The sequence below is a fragment of the Streptopelia decaocto genome (genome assembly GCF_964273445.1).
Source record: "Streptopelia decaocto genome assembly, chromosome: 1".
NCBI lineage: Eukaryota > Metazoa > Chordata > Aves > Columbiformes > Columbidae > Streptopelia > Streptopelia decaocto.
The window spans coordinates 142,996,774-143,009,532 of NC_138663.1; the positions used below are offsets into that span (position 1 = coordinate 142,996,774).

The 12,759-nt window shown below is 35.7% G+C and overlaps 1 protein-coding gene across 4 annotated transcripts in view; it reads right to left on the reverse strand.

Annotated features, from left to right (window-relative positions):
- Window positions 1-1,697: 1,697 nt before the first annotated feature.
- CBLB (Cbl proto-oncogene B) overlaps window positions 1,698-12,759 on the reverse strand; it is a 142,896-nt gene continuing 131,834 nt past the window's right edge. For all 4 annotated transcript variants that reach the window (XM_082063206.1, XM_082063204.1, XM_082063205.1 and 1 more), the window contains 2 exons: window positions 9,930-10,049; window positions 1,698-4,958 (listed from right to left, as the gene is read on the reverse strand). In XM_082063206.1, coding sequence (XP_081919332.1) covers window positions 4,696-4,958; window positions 9,930-10,049 — 383 coding nt within the window. In that variant the 3' untranslated portion in view covers window positions 1,698-4,695. The remainder of the gene's footprint in view (window positions 4,959-9,929; window positions 10,050-12,759) is intronic.

Here is a 12,759-nt window from a genome sequence, read left to right on the forward strand (position 1 = left end):
CTGCAGCCTTTAAATTATTTATGATGTTCACGAAGGTTATGGGATTAAGTTTCACAAAGTTAAGATTTCTTTTGTGATTAAAGACTAACAGATGTGGGATTTAAGATTTACTTTTAATAAGAATCCTCTCTGCTAGGCACAAAATCATCTAAGGACAAATGGAATGTTTAGGTGCCAAAGTAATACACAGGGTTTAAAAAAGAAAAAAAAAAAATCTAAATTTGTAATTTTCCTGATGAAACCTCATTGCAAGTAACAAATGGAAGCAGGTGCCTTGTACAGAATTAATGACTGGGACTATCAAACAAAAATTCCTGAAACATTCCTAGGGCACCCAGCTGCTAAAACTGGATTATAACACAATGAAGTGACAACTGACTTTCACATCAGAAAAAATGAAAGAAATAGGTAGCTATAGCTATGCGCAAGTATACTAAGCATTTAACTTCCTTATTTAATACGACGACTAGTGGCCTGCATAACAGACAAGGATTTAACATAGACTGAAGAAAGTACCAGGAAAATCTTGTAACTGAGGCTCTAATCTGACCTGCAGAAAATGGTGTTTGGTTTTTAAACAGTAATAGTTGCATTGTCATGCATAGCAGACCAGTTGGATTTTCTAAACATTTTTCAGAAAGCTGGAATACAGTAACAGAAAAAAGTGCTTTACATTCCTAAAATATTTTTTTTTTACATTAAGAGCACAGTGCTTGAGAATGTAAATTCACAGGATATTAAAGAAATACCAATGTGAACTTACTGTAATTTTCTTCAGGGAAAAAAAAAATCCTGTAAATTAATGTACAGTCACATTATATGCTCACCACTTTGGATCCTAAATATTTAATGGTTATCATCTTTCTGCCACACAACTATTACATGCACATTCCAAAATAACTGCCAATTTACAAATTTTTGCTACTGAAATCTAGAAGTAAAGTAATGTACGGGGATATAAAGCGATTGTCTCAATACAATGATTCATCTTCTTTTAGAGTAAAGCTTCACTTTTGTGGCTTAAAAAACCCAATGGTTTCTAAGACTCCTGCACAGGATAGGCTACGTTTCTAAAGCAGTATATAAAAAATGATACTATTCAATAACAGAGAGAGTCTTGAAAAATCACAGACCAACTCAACATTCTGTTAACATTAACTTTATAAAATACCTTACAAGAACAGATAAAGAACTTGAGCTTACATAATAATCAAAATTTTAAAAGAATGTTGAATAAAATATAAATTAATTGAACACATCACTAAGTATGCCACGTTAGACAAATTTATAAAAGGCATTTTCAGATAAAACAGTTATTTGAAAGAAAATCCTTCAAAACGGAAGCTACTGAAGTCCTTTTTCAAGAAGTCACTCCTAAAAGCGCTAAATTCCAGGTCAACAGGTAGTACCTGAATTTGCTTAGAATACGGTGCTCATTTGCTTCAAAATTTGTCAAGCTTTAAGAGACAAATCTAAATGCTTTCAGGTCAGAGTCATCAGTGCAAAGTAAAGCTTCAAGCTGAAAACAAGAGAAATGTAACAGAAGAAATGATCCAGGTACAAAATTTCCTAAGTTCACATTACAAAAAAAACCTGTGCCAGATGCACCCTTGATATAGTGAATATTAACAAATTTTACCAGTGGCCATTTTAACATTCCAGCCAAGCCATTAACATGGCTTATCATAGTAAATTCATTTATTTTATCATAATTTTATCACAAGTTTTTTCTACTCAGTCTTTGGAAGAGATTCATGCTGCTCATGCCCACTTACTTTGCTCAACTTCTGATTCAGACAATTTGCTTAAAATGCAGTAATTTAGCCAAAAGGAGAAAAAAGGTGAAACCAACAGACATCAGAATGATGATCTAGAGCCTGTGATTACACTTAATCGGAAGTAGCATCATAGTCCATGTTTCTGAGTTTAACTAACTTTGTCCATTTAAGCACTCTCCCTGAAGTCAGTCTTCCTTAAAGTTATATCTGTGCATAACACACTGCCAGGCTCAAATCCTTAAGTCTTTCAAAGGTTAAAATATGTTTAGAGAACTATGTGTTTAGAGAACTAGACTGTAGCCAGATTAACTTCTTTTAAGCCTATTAAATCCTGCAGAGTAAACATCAACACTCTAGCAAAGCAATTTCACTCCGTTCGAATTTAAAAGTATTAACCAAAACAGATTTGAAATACTCTTCACGTTCCACTATTTACAAGTGTTATTAGCACACTCATTTAAAGATTAATGGAACTCTTTTCAAGCCATCACTCAGAATATTGCTCAAACTTTTTTTTTAAAAAAATAAAATAGTTGTCACTGGTGGTCACAACCACAAATAAGGGAAAAATGAAACACCTTCATCTATCAGGCAGCAGTTCCAGCCCCTAATTGAAACATAAGGCTGTCAGTTGTAGTAAGCTGCTGCATAAAAATGAGAAAGTGAGCTCTCCATTACAATTCAAAATTTCAAAATTCAGCCTGCAGATTGTTTTGCTCATCCTTGCAAACTCTTCTTTTTTCACTGTCGTCATTGCTATGCTGGCAGTTACGCTAGAACATCATTGAAGTAATTCCAGTACAATTACAGTGTTCAGTTTAATAGTATGAATCATTTTGAATTTAGAGTTAGCTAAAATGGTAGAGTGATGTTGTAAACAAAGCTAATGAACAAGAGGTTTCAAGACTACATAAAACTTCTCCCCAAAACAGAGGAAAGATATTTATTTGAACTAAAAGTACTTCGACAATAACTTACCTCAAGCTGTACTCAAGGAATGAACATTTAAAAGAAGTTGCAAATTCTCTTTTCTATAAACTCAGAATCATTTGCTTAAATCAAAACAGAAGCCCTTCCCTATACCCTGAATTCTGCTGATCATCTTTTAGCACTGAAGCAGATTAATGATACCCATGTTGTGTTTTGTGATGCTACAAAATAATGTATTGAATTACTTTTAAGAATTAGTTTTTTGATGAAATTATGGACTTGGAGACATCACAGTAATTCCCACTGGGTGTTCCCGGTTATTTTGAATCCTGCAATTCAGCCATTTGCTGCCTTGAAAAAAATAAATTCTTTAAAACAAGTGCATTGGCTGCTGAGATCTGATCCTGTAAGTGATGTAACTTTTACCACTTGCACACTCACAGCTGAAAGGGAACAATGAATATATACCTCACACCCAGTGTAGCACACTGTGAAAATTCTCATATACTGGTCACAAAATATGAAAAATATTCTAACAACCGCACGGTTTTATCTTTTCAATAGTAATAAAACAAAACTTTCAGCGTTTCCTAAAAAAAAAAAAAAAAAAGCAGCAATCTTAAGAATTATTCTGGAAATATGTGGACTCTTACCTTTGAGTATACTAAGAACAGAGTTGTCTTCTCTCTTTGTAAAATTGGGGAGATTTTTAATTTGGCTTGAATCAATTTGGGCTCCATGATAAAATGTCAAAGCCTGGAGAATCACTAACCACGTAAAGCAAAAATGCATTTCCGACTATGAAGCCGGAAAGTGAGTGAATTAATTTGGGTATTAAACACATACTTGAGAATAACAAGGTGTACAGAGGAGGAGGTTACTAAAAAATTTGCAAAAAATATTGCTACAGTAGCATTAGGAATTAACAGTGCATCAAAGCTTTAAAGTTCTCATGTTAATACAAATAGATCCAAGCCACAATGAATCACAGGATAATCACTCAGAAAATAAATCGCATTCTACTTTACAGAAACTAGAACTGGAATTTACCTGAATACCATCAATATGATTCAAAAATATTCATCCTAATCTGGCATGCCTCAGTTTACCTAGGCCATAGAAAACTGGTGCCACTAGTATGTAATCAAAACAGTATTATCATGTGCATTTGGCTTTTTTGAACATTCGCAATACTCGAATTTGAAAGAGCTTCTACATGTCAGAACTCAATATTACAGCTGCATGAAATGTTTTATTTGTTGGTTGGGATATTTTTCTGGAAACTGTGTATAAAAGACCTTGAGGACTACAGGTAATGAAATTCATGTTAAACAGAAAGCTGCCCGACATTACTGTCAAAATACCTTTAAAAAGGCAGTTCATAGACAGAGTAATGCATTTTACATTCAGATATTTTCTCCCTCAAAAGCAAACGAATCTTAGAACAACAACAACAAAAAAAATCAGTAGTGAAGGCCACGTACTTTTTGCATTGGATGAGCTGAAATGCAAAAAACAAATAAAGCATCTTGTAAGAGAAACAAACACAGAACTTCTGGAAAGTGATGATTTAGTTGATGTGGTGGTCAGCATGGAAACCGTTGGGAATGCTACAGCAGAACTGACCACAAGTACAAGGGAATATGAACAGGAACATAATACAGGCATCAACTAGAAAACTGTAACTTGCCAACTTGTAAACAAGAAAAAGCATTTCACAGATTAAAAAGTTCTAGGGAAGTAAACTTCTTTAAATTATTTTGTCAGTTCAACCCTGATTTATAAAAGTATGGCTAGCAAAAATACATAAGCCTCAGCATATTTATAAGTCTTGATTGGAGCAGCCAGGAGCCTTTGAAAAGCGGCTGGAAACAAACACCCTTCTACTATGGATGAAAGAAAAATATTCCATTCTCTTCTTTCTCTCTTTTCGTGATCCACACGTGTATGTGCAGAAATCAAATGCTCCAAGAATATCGTGACGTTGCTATAGATTGAGACGTGGGGAGACTGGTGGAGGAAAACAGACAAACTCTCTTAAAATACTACGGGCCACGTCAACATTATTCTGGGCAATTTCAAGTGCCCTCTTGACTTCTTCAAAGGAATAGCCTTCTCCCATAAGTTTTGCAATTTTTGCATCCACGTTTTCCGTGGAACCATCAGAGCTGTATGCTTTCCTGTGGTGTATTTCTGGTGCAGTCCTCCGAGGAAGTGGTTTAGGGGGCCTGGCTGGTGCTTGTGAACCATCTGTTTTAAATAAAGGAGATAGAAATCATTATAAATTGGCTTTAAATTGTGTTATCTCTAGGTCAAGCCTCCTGAAGGAGTTTAAAAAGTAAAATTCTAAAGAAACATGAATAGGTAGTTTAATGCACACATATATCTCATTTTAAAATTTGGACAGAATCTGAATTCCTCAAGAACATCAAAAATGGAAATAAATTATTGAAATTCTATTTTACTAATATGATAGGAACATGCAGGTTACAATCTGAATTATTAAAAACTCGAAGAAAAAGAGATTATGATAAAACAGCAGAGATGGTGAAAATAGCCAGTCAAAATTTTAAAGGCTCTCCACTATTGTCTCAAAATATGAGAACTTTTTCCTTAGCCCATTAAAAAAAGTTTGGTCACAATTTTATCCTTCCTCTCCAGTTACCATTTGGAAATATATTGCTTTTCCTCATCTTCTATAGAAAGGTTACCTTCACAGTTAACGCTGGCGCGAAGAATCATGATGTGTTGATGAAAAAATCTAATATTCAAACTTGCTAATCTTTTCAGAGTCAAGAGTTTTGTGCTCAAGTAAATTTGCTACTTTACTGAAACCTCTTTATCCTCACTGATTCCACAATAAGAAGCTTAAATACAAGTGGGCAGAGAGCAGAAAACACTTTCAAGAGCAAAGTATTAAAAAAAAAAAAAAGTCTTTAATCCTTCAAAAAGGGTTCTAAGAAGTTCTATTAACAGTGACTTTGATAGATAAATTAGAGGAATTTTTGGCTGTGATACTTCCTGTTTACTTACACTCTCAGCAATGGTGCTTTGCAGCGTTAAGTACTTCAGAAACATTTTTTTTTAATTATGAAAGAATGTTGTATTCCTAGTAGAGCAGTGTCGCATTTCGCTGCCTGCCAGGTTAAACCACAACACTGTTATAACACTCTACCTTAACACAACACTGGAGAGAGAGAGAGAACTGTGATTGAACTGAGTGCACCTAAAACTTCAGATGAATGAAAATAGTTCACACTAGTGCAGGTATTAATATAGCCAAGGTGTATTTTTCTCTCAACTCAGTTTCCATGCATTCAGATGAGAGTGTTGCTATAAATTTTAATTCAATTTCTTAATTCAGAGAAGATAAGCAAATAGTACTTCTAGCAAGATGATGATATTCACATAACAAATGGACAAGACTGATTAAAAATTTACAGTAAGAGTCTAAGATTAATTTCTAATTTCGTTGCCTATTTTCCTTGCAAACAGTTACAGCACAGCTTACAGATAGTAAGGGATCTTTCACATTTGTTATACTTTTTTTCTCTCTGAAGATGAAGAGAATTATATAAACACTGAACATTCTAGTAAACACACCTGAAGCAGATCCAAACTTCCTATGAAGGTGTGGAAGATCTGGTTTGAGAAATTAACTATAGCTCAGGAAATGTGATTAATAACTAAAAACTAAATCAGAAACAAGTTCAAATTTCTCATATCACTTATTTTAGAAAACTCAAGACTGTAACAGAAGAATAGTCTTTGTATTTAAAGGAATGGTGTATCATGTTAAAATCAAACAGTTCTCTTTCAGAAAGATTTCTACCTGTTTCAATATGCACATTTTGTTATGGACTTCATTTCTATAAAGGATGAAACAATATTAATTTGCAAACTTTACATTTTCCCCTGGGCGTGAAGTAAAGAAGATCCGCATAGATCAGATCCTTCTGCCTGTGTTACATGAGAGATTTTTTGCTCTACCCAGTCCGAAGGCTTAAAACTGAAGTTATTTCTTATATAAAAACCTTCATTTTGCTGAAGCTTCCGAACAAACTTCTTTAAGCAATCACATCATTTAGAGAGGTCATTTTTAATTCTGTCAGCAGATCTGCAGCATAGGCATTTTATTCTCACTATAGTGACATCTCTCTGTAGCACAGATACTTTAAAACCTTCAGCTCCCTCTAACGCGATTCCCATTATTATTTTTTAAGCGCTGACATCTCTCTCAATATCTTCACATCCATATGAAATCTTAGCTGAAGCTGGGTATCACATTGGATCCTGAGCTTAAAGATACTAAGCCTAAGCTGCATGTCCATCTGGACACTGAGATAGAGGTATTTAAGGAGAACTTTCCTTCCCAACCTCCCATCCTCTCTGTTGTTTCAGCCATTGCAGATGCCTACCTAAAAATTCAAACAGCTTTTCTAATTGTGGCATTCAATTAACAGTTTCTACAGCAAGAAGCTTCCTCTATCACTCACATTTCTGTAATTCAGCACTAGATTCAACCCTTAGGAACTGGGTTAGTATAAAGGCAGAGACAGACTCAAGTAATGAGTGTTTAAAAAGCACAGGAAAAGCTGTAAGGGGAGAGCTCTGTGGCACAGGGGGAGGAAGAGATCTGTAAAGATGACAACTGCCTATTCATCTCTGCTGTGAAACAGCCCTCTTCTACTCTTCCCTTGCTGCTTCTCCTGCGTGGTCCATGGTCTTTCATCAACAGACTAAGAAGCATTAGAGAATCAAGTGAGAAAGGCTTGTTGTGCAAGGTCCTCTGTAGGCCAGCAGCAAGCAGCTACATCTCATCTACCCGGGGTACAGGAACAAAGCACACCCATGGACATCTACGCTGAGGAACTGACAGAGCATGGAGAAAGTGAGAAAGGAGTCACTGCACATATTGGTCCACCAAGCTGTTATGATCTTCATATTTTGCATTACTGTGGCACATTATTTCCCCTCAGGGTTAATCGAAATCCACCCTGAAACAATATGGGACATCCTAAAATTTGATTTTTCATGCAAGTGCTTTACTAAGTCCACATGAGCGAACGGGGAGCAGAAAAACACACTTATCTAGCCATTTTAATCAATTTCTTAAAGAAGCGCTAAATACAGTAAAATACAACAGACATCCATATTGGAGGCCTAATTTTCTTTTACCTTTCCCATGTACCACTGTCTGTGCTTAGGTAAAATATGTTATTAGCAATATCTCCTCCTCTTGCTTTTACTGTAATAATTTTAAGAAGTTGTAATTAAGGACTTTGAAAAACCATGCCTTTGGGATAGTTAGATGCAGAGCAGAGAACTATTTCTTAAGTGTTCAATACTGAATATGTTGCTGAATTAGGATATAATTCTCATTACATATTAACAATTCAGTTAAACATCATGACAGCAATCTTAAAAACAGTCAAATCGAAGCACAGAAGTTAAAGGATTCCCCATACTACCCTAGGAAGCCAGTGGCTAAATTATAATTAGATTTTTCAGCTAGTTCAAAGAATCACCATACAAAAGGGCTGAAATGAAGAATTTCCTATGTGAACTGATCAGTTCAGAATAAATGGCAAAACAGAAGTTCTGAATAGAACTACATCTCTACGCTGTCTTTTTAAAGCATAGAGGAAGGTGAATCAGTTCATCCTGAAGCTCATCAGTTCTGTTCCATGGAACTACTACCACAGTAAAAACAACTTTCCAATTAAGAGTATGACATGATCTATCACATTGTTTTCATTTAATTGAAATTTAATTGAATATCTTGCTGTACATCATGCTGATTTAGAATGATATTTGTAGTAAAGGTTGACACATGGGTGTTTTAGAAGATGACTGTGGGAAACATACGGATAGAAAAGTACTTATTAAGTGACATTAAGAAAGCTCCAAGATCTTAAGTAGGAAACACCTTGCAGTAACTTAGGAAAATTAAAAACTGTTCTAGCACATAATGCAAGACTCGCAGAAAAATTCCATAGCTATAAAAAGTATTTATATCATTGTAATAACTTATTATAAAATAATTTTAAAGTCCTAAATAAATCAGGATAACACTGTAAGACAAATAGATATCCCTTATAGTGTCACACATAAAATGTGCATTAGAAAACATTTTTTTTCCTAGCAATGGGAAAAAAAAAGAGAAATGCTTATGTTAGTAGAGGTATCCTCCCAAAAGTGCTACTATTTACCAAAGGCATCACGCTAACTCTCAAACATGCTACTCATTAAAAATGCTGGCTTACTTAATTTCCCCTGTACTTTAAGGTGGAAAAATATATTATTTCATTCCTATACCACAGCACAGATAAACTACATTTTCCTAAGGAGAAGAGATACGATTAAAAAAGCGTATAATTTTTCCACTTGTGATTGTTGCGATTAAACACTGATGATCATTACAACAGGAAGACTAGTGAAATAAGTTCCTTAATTTCTTAATGCATTACAAAACAGTTTCCATGCACAGTTCAATCTTGTTTAGAGAAACTAATAATGGTTCAAAGCATCATTAGTCTACAAACTGGTGAAAGTACTTTGAAATATAAGTAATACTTTATTTTATAATTATTTTAATTAATTTGAGTAGCTTTCATTTAAATACTGTTTGTGTTGCCTGAAAACCATAAGCAAAATTTCATGGCAGAGGAATTGCTTCTACTGGACTGATTCTGTTGCAAATGGAAGACTGAATTTTAATTGTGTTTGGTTCTCATTGTTTTATTAAAAAACATTTTAAAATTTTCTTAGAATTTCAGACAAACTTATTAGCAAAAAAAAAAATCAGAAAATAATGGTAATACTTTACAGAGTGAAGCTACTTGGGGTTATTTTAGGACCTATGAAACAAAGATAGAAGTGAGATGCATGTGGTCCCTGCAAGAATTCTGATCTCTTTTGAGCTTTCAAGCTTTAAATCTCTCAAAAAATAAGGAACACTAGAAGTCACATTAACATTCAGTTTGGCAGCTCGTGAAATAGATGTCATAATATCTACACCTACAGACAACAGGTAGTCACTTCTACTTCATTGCAGAACTTTAATCTCTGTTAAACTTTGATGATTTAGTATTTTTGTAACGCAATATTACCATTGCCATTTTTTTCCCAGAATGACAGAAACCTAGTTGGACTTCATGGATGAAAGTTATATGCTTCATAACGTTGCAATTTTTTTACAAGGACAGTTTTCTACCTTACCTGAAGAGGGAGGAAGTTGATCATAGTCTTGAGACGTCCTATTTGTTTTGACATTTTCTCCAGTTACTCTACGAGCAGGTGGTAAAGGAACATGACCAGTTATTGGGTCAAAATGGGGATCTGTAATAAGAGAACAAAAAGGGTCTCTTACAATAATTAGAATTGTTATTCGGGGGAGGTCTGATGCATAGAACCTAGGATGAAAATAGCTTCCCTTCCAGACAGACGAGCCATGAATCCAAGCAGAGGTGACACCTCATAGCATGTGCATACGCACACGCACATCCAAATTCAACACTTGCACAGTAGACATGCACTTATGTTTTGAGGTGAAAAACAACAAGAGCACAGCTCAAAGGTGGTCTGTCCTGCCCTGACTAAAGTACTACTGAGGTACCTGACTGAGGTAATGGAGAGAGTTCAGAGGAGCTGGTGAGGGGCCTGGAGCACAAGTCTGATGAGGAGCAGCTGAGGGAACTGGGGCTTGTTCAGCCTGGAGAAAAGGAGGCTGAGGGGAGACCTTATCGCTGTCTACAACTACCTGAAAGGAGGTTGTAGCATGGGGAGTGCTGGTCTCTTCTCCCAAGTAGTAAGTGATAGGAGAAGAAGAAACAGCCTCAAGTTGCGCCAGGGAAAGTCCAGATTGGATATTAGGAAAAAATGCTTCAGCTTCACGGAAAGGGTTGTCAGGCACTGGAACAGGCTGCCCAGGGAAGTGGTGGAGTCACCAACCCGAGAGGTGTCTAAAAGACACATAGATGAGGTTCTCAGGGACATGGTTTAGTGCCAGAGTTAGGTTAGGTTATGGTTGGACTCGATGATCTGAGGGTCTCTTCCAACCAAAATGATTTGATGACTATGGCTCTTCTGTTCACATTGCTGAGGTACCTTTCAACAGTCAACTCTGTCACTCCTAGGATTGTGGCTGGTCAAGCATGGAAGAGGTTGCAAAGCCTGAAGCAGCACAATTAGAAATATCCCAGCTATTCAGTTTGGTTAGAGCTTGGTAACACTTCTATGCTTTGCAGTTCACAAAGACTGCAGAGGGGATTTCCTATCCATACAGTCCCAGCTACTGGTAAATCTTAAAGAAACTGGTAAAGGCTGATGTGACTAGGCTTTTCAGTTCTCTCTGCTGATTACAGGAACAGAATTTTAAAAATCAGAGAAATGCACAGTCCTGGTATATTGCGTTCCTTTTTTTTTTTTTTCTTGGCTATTGAGGATGCAGCTGAGCAAGTGTTAACATCATCCTGGATTCGGCTTCTGCTCTGAACACATAAGAGTGTTTGCGAGTGCAACTTTTTGCTGCTGTTGATGATGAGATTATTACTCTAATCTGACAGGCTCTGATGGATAGCTGAGAAATCACCCCCAAAACTTGTAAGGAAACCAATCATCAAAAACTCATCATAAATCATCTACAGCGGTTTATTTGACAAGATGCAAAGTGAGTAATGTGGTTTTAGAAACACCATATGAATAAAAAAAGACTGATCTACACAGCCATGTGTAGATGTATACACGTCCAAGATTAATAAAAACTGCTGCTATAAGATTGTATTCACTACTCAAATATGAAGAAAAACACGCAGCCATAGATACATTTTCCAGATTTTTAATTAAAAGCTATTAAATGCTTTTTAACACTATCAATGATGTTTCTTAGATTATTTGGCAATAACAATAATTTAAAACTCTGCATGTTCTTGGGAACTGCAGACAGATCGACAGAGTTTGTGTGCATCTATGTGTGAGGGCTTCTATTTTTCCTCTCCATTCCCACTAGAACTGAATGGTGCAGTATGTATTTCTGCATCAGATGATACAACAGAGCCACCCAGTCAGGCTGGACAAGATTGCATTGTTTTTATTTCAAAGTGTGAAAGATAAATTAATTCCGAGCCCTGCATTTATGAAGATCAACCTTAGATTTTGTAACGGGCTAAGCCTTTTTAGCTGGATGCCATCAGCAGCTTAGATGAGAAAGTAACACACCGAGCTGAATTTGACTTATAAAATACACAGAGTTTTAGTGAATTACTCAATGTCAGGCCTTGACTGGTGGCAAAAAATATACAATAAAAAGATTCCAGTTCAACCTAAAGTAGTTCACTTTCATCCCACAGTTATTATGATCCATGAAGGTCAGCCAAACATCCAACAACCTGTCAGGCTCTTAGGGAGTTGCACAGGACTACTTTTCGTCTGCATTCTGGCCTTCATGTGATACTATTGCCAAAATATTTCAATTTATCCTTCTCCATACAGATTCTAAGAAAAACAGATAGGAGGAAGAAGACATCTAACCACACCACAAGGTAGATAAATCACTGAAAATATTCATAGGACAGGTAAACTTCTAACACCAACATCCTTTAGAAGCTTCCACAGAAGAAAAAGTCCCTTCACAGGTATGCACTATAACCCACAAAAATCTGTTGCAATCTGTATCACCATCAGCAAATGTATTCAAATTAATTAAACTGACAATCAAACACTTTTCAACTCAAGGACAAAATCCGCAAATTGTGAACACAGTTTTTACACCTTTTACAAGTAAAATCCAGGACTGACAAAGAGTCACAGTGATTCACAGGGAGAGATCAAAGGTGCTTGCAACTGTGTTCACAGTTCAGTTTTGCAACAAAATTTTACAACAGTTCTAACTAAGCAGGATGTTATTTTTGCTTATTTTCTAGATTTTCCCCAAGTTTCAACTTGAAAATAAACCCCATGAATTACGGTTTACCATAGAAAACAATGGAGTTGACAAAAGGATACAGACTAGTGCCACAGATTACAACAGAAAACTTGACACTTCACAATT